Genomic DNA, 14,457 nt, shown 5'->3' with positions numbered 1-14,457 from the left:
TCAAGATAAACGAGTTTTGTTTGTTCTGCTATTTCATGAATGAAGTTGTCTACACAGTGGCCCTGTAATGTCAGCTTTTGAAGATTTTTAAATTTTTTTAAAGTCTGAAAAATAATACAAAAATTTAATTAGATAATTTGTGGTTATTTAATTATAATAGTATTGTTTGTCAAAAGTAATTGAATAACAACTTACAAAATTAAAAATTTTTTTTTTACACGAACGATTATTGGTAAATAAATGAAATTCTTTGATTTCTTCTGGAAGACTGTTAATTATATCAAAGAGATTAATTTCACTACCATATTCATTATTATTTATGTGTATTTTAATGATTTCTAATTTGTTTAACTTTGAAAATGCTTGAACCATGCAATTGTTTTCTTGAATGAATGATGCCTCTTCAAATTCACATTCAAAGAAGGTTAAATTTTTACATCGATAAGCGACAATTGGCATGATCCTTGAATTGCAAACATTTGAAAGAGACAATTCTTTCAAATAGATACCACAATTGAATAGTATTTTTGTTACATATGATTGTGTCAACAAACAGTTATTATAAGAACGTCCTATTGATATGTTACATTTGTATTTTTTAATGTTACGCCAAGCTAGTTTACAGGCCTCTTTCCATTTGGGACATACTATAATAAAAAATAACAAGTTAAAAAATTGATAATTAAAGACATATTGATATTTACAAAATAGAAATTTTATTTTAATGATTATATACCTTTTCCTATTCCTATTCTTTCGGGTATCGGTAGCAGCATGAATATTTCTGCCAATGAGTAATAATCCAATAAATTTATGACGTCTCTTTTTTCTTCTACATCAACAGCTATGGCTTGTTGATTTTTCTCAATACATGTCTCCTTTGCAATCATCGTGAGCTAATACTGAAAATAAAAAATAATATATATTTATGGACTTTTTTATATTTTTTATATTTATTAATAAATATTATTCAACACTTGAGTTTGTAACTAATAAATTGTGAATGAACATGAGTATATTTCAACAAATCGTTTTAGTCAAAATGTTTTAATCACAAAAAAATGCTGGTTTATTTATGATAAAAATGATTAAGATAATTATTAAACATCATCTCTAAAATTTGTTACAGATATGCTATTGAACTTAATATTAAAAATATTATTCATCAATTGTATTGAGAAGTGTTTATTGTAATTATTTAATATTTAATTTGGTAAAGATATAAAATAACGTTGATAAAAATTAAAATGATGCTCCAATGATTTTATCTTGTTAATTTAATGACTTTCTTTAAATACTACTTGAACTCGAACATGAAAAACTAATCTAACAAAACTTCGAAACTGTTTTTTTTTTTTTCAATTTCTTTATTTATACCACGTGTTTTTTTTTCACACTACTATTGTTATTATTATTATAAGAGAATACGTTTAATTATATTTTTGACAATTAATGGCCACGTTAGTATGTATTAGAACTATAGAATAAAATAAATAAAAATATTATAAAATGATAATTTAAAAGTTGATGATTAACTGGCAAAAATAAGAGCAACGAAATTATATCTATAAATAACCAATATCAATGTTGAATGAGATGGAGCATGCGTTGAAGCTGTACAATATACACGTGTTTTCGTTAATATAATTAATAAATATAATTGTTAAAATTATCAATTTATAATTACCTTAGTTTCTTCGGTTTGTTAACGTTGTTACAACGTTTATAATAATTATTTGTATGATTTGGTTGATTTTTAACAATATATGTATGACTCCGAAAAATTTCGTAATTTTTCTTTTTTTTTGAGTTTCTATGCGCCATGTGTTTTTTATTTACACAGTTATTATTATCACTATATCACAAGTTTGGAATAAATTATTTTTTTTTTGACACAGAAAACTAGAGCACGAATAAACTTTTTGATTTTAAAAATTATAACTTGAGATAAAAAAAACTAAAATTATTGAATAAAAAACAAATAAATGATTAAAATACAATGTTCTGTCGTTAAGGTCTTTTACAATTCTGGAGTCAATATAGCAAAACATGTGGTCCAGTACAGAACAACGTGTTCAATGGTGTTTAAATATGTTTTCTATTGATGCTGTAAGTCCCAAGGTTGGATGAATTGTCTATTCCGAGAGGGCGCTTTTCTTAATATGGTTTTAGAAAAAAAAAAAAAAAAAAAAAATTAGAGCCCCTGGTTCCCATAATTAATATATCCTTTACTGAAGTGAAATTGTGTGACGTATTTTAAAACCTACTGAACTTAAAAATATAGAAAATTCAAATTAGTTTTATTTATTTAATGAACGACAATGAGGAAAATAATATTTATTATTTTCTAAAAACTTTTTTTGACTTAAATTATTTTAAAAACCAGTATAAGTCGTGAATTTTTATTGCAGGGTATTGTCTTCTCAGGGTATTGTCTTGTCTATTGTATTGTTGTTAAGGGTTTCTTAAAATATATCAAAAAATATATCTGTATGGTGGATATTAAACAATATTAGACAAAAATTCAAAATACTCATGGTAATTTGAAAGAATAATTTTTTTTTTTTATCAAACTATTATTATTCATTTATCTCGTTGAATGAATTCGAATCAGGAACTATATAAAATTACTGAAATTAAACAACTATTACCAAAGAATTAATAAATTATAATGAAAACAAGGTAAACAACAATATAAAGTCTCATTTTCATTTATCAATGTTGATATTTTTATTTATTATTATAATTATTTAATTAATCTTATTTTTATTGATTATTATTATTGATTAATCAATTTTTTAATCATTATTACATTATTTATTTAACTCTAAATTAATCAATTTTTCAATATATATGACGACAATTATAGTATAGAATATGTATTATACTATAGTAACTCAACTGGCAGACCTCATTATAAAATCATGACAAGTTAGACTTTCTTAATATTAATTTCTTAATTTTTAATAATTACGTTATGAGAAATAGTAACATTTCATATTTTTTATCAGGAGAAACCTGAATTAGAGCGTGGATTAAATATAGTTATTATTATTGCATTTTCTTCGTGGACATGTATTTTAGTTACATTATATATGAAATATATATCAAAACTACTTTAATTTCAATTGTCAAAAAAAAACTTATGATGAATTAGACATAATTTTTGAACCTTGTTAATTGGTTCTAAACCAGTCTAAACTCAAACTAAACTTAAACTAAACTTTAATGAAGGTTTATAATATATAATATAATAATAATTATAAATTATTAATTATTATATAAATTGATTATTATGAACGTACATTGTACGAATTAACTTGATCGTGATCAAACTGAATATGAATATTTAAATATCGATCATATTAAAAAAGAGAAACAACATAAGAAAAATTAGATAATATACTAGATTGATTAAACATTTTACCAATATAACAATCTTGGAAAAAAAGGTTTACAATATATAATATAATTATAATTATATATTATATTATTATATAATATATATAATTATATATATTTATTATATGTAATTATATTATAATATATATATATATATATATATATATATATTTATTATATATGTATAATTATATTATAAAATATATATATATATATATGCTCATCGAAGGTAGCGGTGGTTAATTTGTGCTAATATAATAAAAACAAAATTTTTTTTTTTTTATCTTTTGATATGAAGCTACATAAATAATTAATTAACTATTACCTGTATAATCATTAATGCATTAATAATGAATTATTTTTTCATTATTATATTTTCTTCCTAACACTTGACACGAGACACTGCTGTGCCTCTTGATTCTTATGAACGTACATTGTACGAATTAACTTGACCGTGATCAAACTGAATATGAATATTTAAATATCGATTATATTAAAAAAGAGAAACAACATAAGAAAAATTAGATAATATACTAGATTGATCAAACTTTTTAACAATATAACAATATGGAAAAAAAGGTTTACAATATATAATATAATATAATTATATATTATATTATTTTAGAGCTATTGATGATATAACTGACTAATAATCTTCTATTTAATATAAGAGATTCATTGAAATTTTTATCAACCGTGACACAATAGTTTATATATTTATAAACCTAAACCTAAACTAATATAATAACTATTTTTTAGTTATTAGAGTTATTGATGATTACTGACTAATAATCTTGTACTTAATGTAAGAGATTAATTGAAAATTTTATCAACCGTGACACGCGTTTATATATATATATATAAACTAAACTTAAACTAATATAATAACTAGTGTTTTTGTTTACCTGAGTTTAAGCTCTTGCTCATGGTCATTAAAAAAAAAAAAAAAAAACGCAATATTATTATCTCTATATGCAAGAGTGAAAAACTCAATAATATTTACTCTATACAAGAGTGAAAAAGAAAAAAAAAAAAAAAAGCTTAATTATTTTATTAATCTGAGATGAATTGATTTTTTTTGAAGTGATAGATAATTTTCTAATCTCAAGTGGTACCAGAGTGGTTCTAATGAGTCTACTGATAATTATGCATTCAAAGCACTCACAAAATCGTAATGTCTATATGATCGATACAAAAAAGTAAAAAAAACTCGTTGAATTTATACAAAATAATTACACAAATGCTGTTTACCGCTTGGTGGTTGTACTTTTGGCCTTGAAGGTGTAGAAATTGTAAGTCCTTCTTCATTGTGTAAATTTATATGATCACTGGAACTATCTTCCTCTTTTCTATTTTGATAAATAACAATAAAAAATAAAAATTAATAAATAATGATTGATGATTCATCAATGATGAAGTATTGAAAAATAAAAATAATATATAAAATAAATATTAATAAATAGAAAAAATATAAAATATGATGAAAAATAAAAAAAAAAAGACTCAGAACAAATTTAAAATGTTTCTCTGAGTTTAGTGCCATGGCACCCCAGAGCTACTTGATAGATAACAATTTTACTAAAATGTTTTACCAGCACGTTTTTATTTTTTTTCTTTAATATTTTAAAAATATTAAATAATTTTACTCACATTCAAATTATTTTATTCATGAACACGTGTAAGTTTGTTCGAAGCTGGCTCTGGAGTTGATGAATCCTGCCTTTGATTTTAAATTTTATTAAAATCAGTGGATTTACCTCTAAAAGAAAAAAAGAAAAAAAACATTTTACAAAGATATCTTTTATTTTTCATAATAAATAAAAATAAATGCTATTCAACGAATTTAAAATGTTTTTCGAAGTTTGGTGGCATGGCACCCCGAAGCGACCTCCCGGAATTGAGATAAGAATTTTACTAAAATGTTTTAGCAAGACGTTTATTTTATTTTTTTTCTCCCAATATTTTAAATTATTAAATAATTTTACTCACATTTAAATTATTTTATTCATGAGCACGTACAAATTTTGTTGAGGGTTGGCTCTGGAGTTGATGAATCTTGCCTTTGTCTTTGCATTTCTTCGAAATTATTGAATTTACCTTTAAAAGAAAAAAAAAAAAAAACATTTCATAAAAATAAAAATAAAATATTAAAAATAAATTAAGATGAAAACTTTAGCATGTTTCCCAGAATTCGGTGCCATGGCACCCCGGGGCTACTCTCGGAATTACTCAATATATATAACAATTTTACTGAAAAGTTTGAGCAACTTGTTTTTTTTTCTTTAATATTTTAAATTATTAAATAATTTTACTCACATTTTATTCATGAACACGTGTAAATTTGTTCAGAGTTGGTTCTGGAGTTGATGGATTTTGCCTCTGTTTTTCAATTTCATTGAAATCATTGAATTTACGGGCTTTAAAAGAAAAAAAAAAAAAATTTTTATAAAATTAATATTCAATATTCAAAAGAAATCAAAATATAAATTATATACAGTTGAAAAATTTTGTATTGGAAAATTATAAAATTTATAAATTTAAACTTACTTCTGATATATTAAAACTTGCTCGTTAAGATGTACATTTTCATCATCATTTCGATAAAATTTTTAATGATGACTGGATTTTTTTTCAGGCGAACTTCCCGACGTTAATTATTTTTCATACGATTCTGTTTCGATCTTATAGAACATTACAATTTTCTGTGTGCGTTAAATGAATAATTATCAATAGTTCCAGAACCACTCTGATATCATGAGTATCACTTTATCAGGTGGTACCAGGGCTCAGTAAGTGCCCTCCGAGGCGGAGCCACCCAGAGTTGAAAAAAAAACTATGTACTTATCGCAACGAATGCCTCAACCGCACTGACTTCTTTCTCGGAGCAAATTCAATTTTCAAGAGGATGTTGTCGATAGGGCTCGTTTATTCCACCAGAGGGCTACCATATCGAGAACTTTCTATGGGTGCGTTCGAAATGCTAATCAAAATTCCGGTACATTCCGCTATTTCAAATGCCCTTTGCAACGCGCCCACTGTTCTCTGTGGTTTTTTCCACGCTTGCGCATTTCTAATGATTGTAAACTTGTGTTGTGTACACTGTACACATGCATACGAGGTTATTTACTGTTATTTACTTTACAAAAAAACAAGCATGGTAAGAATATACCATGTAGAATCAAGTAATAATTAATCTTCTTATATAAAAAAAAAACTCGCAAGTGGACAATTGAACACACTCTGCTTTTTTATTTCGTATATACATTGATTAACATCTGTGTCATTCATTAAAAAGTTTATTTATTAAAATAAAACAAAAAATAATTTAACACAAGTTGGAGTCTACATTTGTTTATAATATAATTATTTACCAAAAACAACTAGATTTTCCAGTGATATTTGGGAATAATTGAGTTGTTTTAGGTAGTGTACGAACTTGGGTCAAGAAAAGTTGACCAGTGGACATCTTCCTGTCTCAACTGTCGACCAACTTTTGGAAAAACTAGCCCTTGTAATCAAGTACACTGAAGAATATCACCCCAGGAATCATAACCCTTGGGATTTTCATTGTTAATTGTTGTGAATTTACAATTAAGGGCATCAAAATTAATAACTACAATTTAGAGCATCATTTCTCCGCTAGACGGCTACATAAGCGTCCATTTTAATAGCGCTGGTGTACGCTGGTGTTCCACCAAAGTTTAGTAAAAAAAAAAAAACACCAACGTGGTTATTGCAAAACTAATCAAGAAGAATAAAATTATTTATTTATAAAATAATGATAAATTAAACTCTTATATGATATATTGTATAAATATAATATAGATAAGTAATTTTAAAAAAAATTTCAAATTAAAAAATAGCATAAAGTGTTAAATAAAATAAAAATAAATATGTCGAAAATTGAACAATTAAAAATAATGGAAAAAGATAAACAATTGTTTACTGATTCATTCAATATTTGTTGGAAACTTTTAAAAACAAGAAATTATTATATCAGTAATCGTGAAAATAATAATTTATTTTCGGAATTATCAATTATTTATGGACAAAATATGTATGAAGCCATGTTGGTAACTATGGATGATATTATGAAATCAAATGTTCATAATATTGTTGTTAATGAAAAATCAAAAAATGAATCAAATAAAATAATAACAAAAGAAAAAACAATTGATACAGTTGATAAATGTTTGAATGAAAATAGTAATTCAATACTTGTTGATCATGTTAATAAAGTACAGCAAGATGACAAAGTTACTTCTATCACAAACAATCAACAAGATGTACCAGTAAAAAGAAAATTTCCAGATGATTTTATGCATATCAATAAAAGATCAAAACCAGATTCATGTCAGTCTTCAATAGATACAGAAAAAAAGAAAGCTTTAAATGAAAATTGTAAAAAATCATTGAATTTTAAAAGTGAAAAAAAGAAAGTAGCTGTTAATGTTGTATCTTCATTTTCAAATGTCAATACTGTTGAAATTATTAAGGCTAATAATTCTGTTAAAAAAAATAAAGTAACATCAGTCCAAGCAGATTCAACAGACAATGATGATGATATAACAATAATTGAAAGTAAAAAAACCACTAACAATGAAATCCTCAATGATAAAGCTCCAGTAAATCTGAAAGCACCAACAAATAAAACACAAAATGGTAATTAAATTTTTTCATAGAAACTTTATTACTATTTCTAAGGATTGTAATATTTTATTTGAATTTTTTATTTTAGATAAAAATGATGATCAAGGTAGTAGTGATGATATAACGATAATTGAGAGTGAACAAATTAATACAGATAAAAATATCAACGACAAAACTCCAACGCAACTAAAAACACCAACAAGTCAAACTCAAAATGGTAATTAAATTATCTCATAGTAACTTAAATACTTATTACAAAAAAAAATATGATATAATATTTCGATTGTTTATTTCAGATAAAGCTGAAAAACATTGTGATAATATAATCGTAATTGAGAATAAAAAAATAAGTAAGGATAAAAGTATCAATGACAAAACGACAACAAAACTAAATGTTCCAATAAATAAAACACAAAAAGAAGGTAATTGAATTATTTCATAGTAACTTGGTTATTTTTCTTTGTAAAATAAATTTTATTAAAACTGTATATTTTAGATAAGGCTGAAAATCGTCGTGGTGATGATGATATAACCTTGATTGAGAATAAAAAAATAAATACAAATAAAATCATCAATGAAAAAACCTCTACAAAAGTAAAAACTCCAGTGAAAAATATACAAAAAAATGGTAATTAAATTAATTCATATAATAAATTGAATTGTATTTTTAAAAAATTAAAACATTATATTTAAATACTTTATTTCAGATAAAATTGATAATCATTGTAATGATTTAAACAAGCCAAATGACAATAATATTGTAAATAAAAATTCCAACAAAGTTCTTACTGTTGAAAATATCAAAATAACATCAGTACAATCAATGGCACCTGTTACAACGAGTAGCATTGATGTTGTAACATTGGACGATGATGATTCCATTCAAGTTACTGAAGTTGAAGTACCCACAGAAGATTGCATTGACAATGCAGATGATGATGTTGTAATCATAACAAATAATTTAAATAATACAAATGGAGTGGAACTACAAGTACACTCTAATGAAATTTCATCTCGTGATATTAATGAAATTATAGATGATGATCACAATTATTCCAAAAAAATTACTGACACTTTAAATAATGAAACTACAAGCAATAATTCCATGGCTAATTGCCATGAAAATAATACGTCTATGGAAAATGTAACTATAAATAAAAGTCCATTTGTTACAGTTCATTTTTGTGATGTTAATAAACTTGAAGACATCAATTTTTCTGACTCACTTGATACAGAAGAATATAATGAAATAAACTCAACTAATGATAATACCAAAAATAATAATTTCCCAAATTATTATGACCATGATTACAATGGTGATGATGATGATAACGATGATGATGAAGTTCATTATGATGATCATGATAATGTTATTGCTAATGATAATATCAATGACCCTATTGACACAATGAATGATAGTACAAATTTTAACAACATCGGAAGAATAGTTAATGATATACCATTTGAAGAAAAAAAACGAATAGTTAATTTAGCTGAAAAACATCCAACTTGGACGATAAGAATGTTGAGAAAAAAAAGTGGATGTGAAAAACTTCTTGGGCAACATCAATTAAATAGTTGGAAAAAAATGGTAGAAAGAGGAGGATCTACACGTGAATTGCGTTATTCATTTAATAATTGGATTTTTAATAAATGCCTTGAATTTCATAAACAAAATAAAAAAATAACAAATAAAAAAATTCAAAATTGGGGAATGGAAGCTAAAAAATTAAGTTGCTATAAAAACTTAAGATTTGTTGCTACACATCAATGGTTAGAAACTTTTAAACGTAATTACCGAATAACTGGTAAATCAGATGATTTAATTATTGATCCTAAACAACAAAAATATAGTTATAAATTATCAAGAGTTTTAGTTCCATATGAACTTAAAGTTAAAGTTGTTAATTTAGAAAGTGAACATAAAGACTGGAGTCTTGAAATGTTAAAAAAACATAGTGGCTGTAATTATCTTGAAAGTTTTGCACAAATAACAAGTTGGAGACATTTAATTAAAAAAGGACAATCACTTTGGGATAAATATAAAAAACTTAACAATTGGATTTATAATAAATACAATGAGTATAAAAGTAAAAATAAAAAAGTTACTGATAAAATGTTAATCAGTTGGAGAAATGAAGCTAAAAAAGTTTTACAATTTAACGAGTTACCTAAAATTAATCATAATTATCAATGGGTAAGAACTTTTAAAAGAGACTTCAATATTACTTGATAATATTTTATGTAATTAATTAACAATTAATAAATTTAACTTAAACATACGATTGACAATTAAAAATAATTCATAAATTTATTTACTTTAATTTTTTTTTTTTTACATAAATAATTGATAGTTTTTAATTATAGACTATAATATTTGTCTTAATTTAATTACCTTATTATAAATTTGAAAAAAAAAATAAAATTTTACACTTTAATTTGCTGTCATTGTTGCTGTTTTTCATGTATTTTCTTTTTGTAACTTTCTGGCAAACTGTAAATAAATACAAAAAAAAAAAGTCTGAAATTATATAATTAAAAATTGACAAGTGTATTTCAAAATTTCTGAGTTTTTTTTTAGTTTAGTCATCAATATTTTTTGTATGTTTGTAAATCCAAAAAAGGTATCAACGAAATTTTTCTATAATCATAACTAATAGATGTAATTTTATTGATCAATTTTTCAAGTATTTTCGAATGATTTATAATTTGTTAATGTTTGAATGACCAATCATTTCATTAAATAGACTTGAAAATGAAATAAAAAAACATGAAAAACTCTAAAAATTGATTTATAAAAACCCTCTATGACTCTTGGTGATCCAGAGTGTAACGTGAGATAGTTCAATGAGTGATACAATTATTTCTAAAACTCATTTACTTTGAGACCAACATATCTATACTGAATTTCGAATTGATTGGTGAATAATTGATGCAAACAGTGCAGATGATAAATAACAGATATAAAAAATACGTCATAGTCATTGTGGTGATGATTAATCTTTAGACAATCATCACTTGAATAAATTTACAAATGATATGAATGAAAAAAAATATAAACACTATAATTTTAACTAAATAATTTGTATGAAAACAAAGATTAAAAATATAAGCTCAATTAAAACAAGAAGACTTACAATAAAAATCACATGATGATCATGTTGGTAACACAATGATAATGATTATGACGATGATGAATTAAATTGAATATAAAATATCATCATCCTGCAAATAAGATAAAGATAATTGATGGAATTTTGTTTGAAGAAAAACACAAACAAAATGAAGAGATAATAAACATTTTTTTTGAACACAAAATAAGTTTGTTCTATAAATTAATAAACATGTTAAAGTACAAAATTAAAATATTAAAATTAACAAATAATAAATCAAGGTGGCTTTAAATTACTTTTCATTATCATTTTTTTTATCACTGAATAATTCAAGTATTAATTTCATCAATTGTCATCAAGTTAATAACTATTCTAAAAAACAATATAATAGGTATTTTAAATAATATAAAAATAAGATATAATTTCATTGTCATTTATTGCAATTTTTTTTTGTTTTTAAAATACACATATTATCCAAGTTTATTTAAACAGTACAGAAATTACAATGATAAACAAACAAACAAAATATAAACATACAAATTATCGCACTAAAAATCACATGGATTAAATAAACCAGTAAATTTTTTATTTTAATAAATTCATTTATTTTTAATTTAAGAAAATATTTAAATTAAAAAATCATCAAACGTTATAATAATTAAATTTATATTGAAGGCACAGTCGATCCTCGACCCTTACGCCTGAGTATTTTTGCCATGATGACATTATTAATAAAGAAAAAAAAAAAAATCTATCAATAGTACGTGTGTTTATTTTATTTTTTCTTCAATATTATTATAATAATAAAATATTTTAATTTTGTCAACATGGCAATAATAAGCTACCTGAGAACATCAATGTACGAAATAATTATTTTAAATTGTAACAATTAAATCGTACTGAGTTCGATCGTAAAGGGGACCGAGTGCCTTCTACCCAAAACAATTAAAAAAAGAAAAAAATAATAATTAAAACAGTATAAGAAATTAATAAAAAACATTATCTTAATAATTATTAACTTATTATTTAAATATGATATTTTTTTTCTTTATAAATTCATAAAACATTTAGATTAATTATTAATTCTCGCTCACGTGCTAAAATTAATTTACTTTCTTGATTATAACTCTCAACAATTTAATTTTATAAACATTATTTTTATCTCTTGATATAAGGCCACTATTTTTTTTCATATTGCCAAATATTGAATAAATTATGTAAATATAATTTTTTTTCGAAAAATTATTTTAAATGTAAAAATTGAATTTCGAAAAAAAAAAAAATAGCTAAGTGTAATTGAATTTGAAAAAAATCTATTCTAAACTACGATTAAATATTATTAATGATGTAACACTATGCATAGTAATCACAAAAATGAGACTAACGCCCAGATATTTTAAAGATAATTAAAAAAATGTTTTTAATTTAACATTTCGTAAAAAAAATTAAAATACAATTAATTTTTTGTTTGTTTCGATGTAAATATTACAATTTTTTTTGTTCATTTAAATATATTTAAAATTTTTTTTTCTTTTTTCGTATCACACTGGTTTCTTATGATTCAAATTATATAATTCGTTTTTTTTATTTTCATGGACGGGACACGTATTAAACAATAAACAAGTATAAAAAAAAATTACATCTAAAATCATTTGATATCGTGGATTGTAAAAGTTATTAAAAAAAAAAAAAAAAAAAACAAACAAAATAGATGGATTATATTCTATTTTTAATATCCATTGTTTTTTTATTTTTTATTAATGCTAATATATATAAAAAAATTATGACTTAAGTACAACCACAAAAGAATATTAAAAAAAAAAAAACTTTGTCATTATTATGGCATTTATTGATCGCTCAAAGCGCATCTTCAAACCTTGATTATAAATAATTTTTTTTCACCTAAAATTCATGTCTTTTTAAACAATATAAAAAAATAATAATTATTTATTTTTATTAATAATCAAATAATCAAGTTTTATTTTATACTTCTTTAAATTTTTTTTTCATGAGCAAAGACGCTTTTGTATCTCAAATCAATAGCGTTAATATTTATTATTTTTTTTTTGAATAATGCATTGAATGGCTTTTCTACAGAAGAAAAATATTTGTAATAAAATTAAAAAAAAATAATAATAGTATTAATTATATAACAAAAGAAATAAATGTGTTTGATATTTTTTTTTTCTTTTATATTTTTGCTTCATCTTATTTTAAAACTTTAAATTAACATGAGGTCGGACAGGCTCATTTAATTAAATTTTTGTGTTTCTATTATGTTGTTATTTTTGCATGAGCTCTACAAAAATTTTGATTAATCAATGACGTTGTATCTCGTTTGTATCTGTTGACGTCACATTCAGACCGCTCTTTTCCTTCATCATCCCTTCGTCGGTCGAATCTAAAACAAAAAAAAACAACAAAACTATAATTAAGAAAAATAAATTTATAATCTGTTGAGTGATGAATAACTTTTTATTATTATTTTTCAAGAATTTGAATAATAAAAAAATAAACGACGCAACAAAAAAATGATAAAAACGTCAGAAAAATTAACGAGTATAACTTTGAGATTCCCACGAGAGAAAAAAATAAAAATAAAAGAAAAAAAAATGAAAAATGATGAGATGAAGGATATCCTTGACGTCCGGTTATCATTTAACTTGTTCAGATGAAAAGGATTGGTCCTGATAATGAGCCAATCGACAAGGAGTTGCGGCGGAAGCGAGGATTAAAATTATCATCTTATTATATAGTGAAATCATTGGCTTGGTCACCTTGCTCAATAATTTTCCATGATTTAATAAATACATGTCTTATTTATATATATATAATTTTTGTATATTATAATGAATAAAATATAAATTAAATTAAAACATGAATGAGCGAGAGAGAGTTGTAAAATTACTTGGGATAAAGGTGGTGTAAATATATATCTACTGTTATTACTGACAATTTGATTTTATCATCAGGTGAAAATAATGATAATAGTCATTGTCCATTGTCAATTAATACTCATTACATGTACATCAACATTAAAACTTAAGTTTTATTTTTATCCTTGCACGATTTTATATTTTACATGTCATTTATTGTTTTAAATTTAAATAAATATCTATTTTTTTTTTTGTATTTTAATTTTGTAATATATACAGTAGCATACTATTATTTATTTTTTTTAATTTGTTGTGGATATGTATGTTTTTGAAAGACGTACATCTTGCGTGATTCGGTATACATATAATTGAGTATTAGCCATTTGTACTTCCTCTTTATTGCAGTCGAGATTGAG

At 23.5% G+C, this 14,457-nt stretch overlaps 2 protein-coding genes and 1 long non-coding RNA gene across 4 annotated transcripts in view; 1 reads left to right on the top strand and 2 right to left on the bottom strand.

Annotated features, from left to right (window-relative positions):
* Positions 1–4,354: 4,354 nt before the first annotated feature.
* LOC122851572 lies at positions 4,355–6,303 on the bottom strand. The gene is made up of 5 exons (XR_006373696.1): positions 5,950–6,303; positions 5,719–5,819; positions 5,392–5,499; positions 5,053–5,161; positions 4,355–4,751 (listed from the first exon to the last, which is right to left on the bottom strand). It is a non-coding gene; the product is annotated as an uncharacterized LOC122851572 (long non-coding RNA).
* A 1,068-nt stretch (positions 6,304–7,371) lies between these two features.
* Positions 7,372–11,440, top strand: LOC122851563 (protein PFC0760c-like). The gene is made up of 5 exons (XM_044150870.1): positions 7,372–8,064; positions 8,141–8,269; positions 8,349–8,474; positions 8,549–8,680; positions 8,760–11,440. The coding sequence occupies exons 1-5, from the start codon at positions 7,458–7,460 to the stop codon at positions 10,283–10,285; spliced, it is 2,520 nt and encodes an 839-aa protein (XP_044006805.1). The 5' UTR covers positions 7,372–7,457; the 3' UTR covers positions 10,286–11,440.
* Positions 11,441–12,706: 1,266 nt separating this feature from the next.
* The window catches only part of LOC122851549 (rho GTPase-activating protein gacU), a 114,998-nt gene continuing 113,247 nt past the window's right edge, over positions 12,707–14,457 (bottom strand). For both annotated transcript variants that reach the window (XM_044150859.1, XM_044150850.1), the window contains one exon: positions 12,707–13,566. The gene's annotated coding sequence lies outside the window, so the exon portion shown is untranslated. The remainder of the gene's footprint in view (positions 13,567–14,457) is intronic.

This window comes from Aphidius gifuensis, linkage group LG1, assembly GCF_014905175.1.
Source record: "Aphidius gifuensis isolate YNYX2018 linkage group LG1, ASM1490517v1, whole genome shotgun sequence".
Taxonomy (NCBI): Eukaryota; Metazoa; Arthropoda; class Insecta; order Hymenoptera; family Braconidae; genus Aphidius; species Aphidius gifuensis.
The sequence above is the reverse complement of the archived record's forward strand: the minus strand, read 5'-3'. Positions and strand labels throughout refer to the sequence as shown.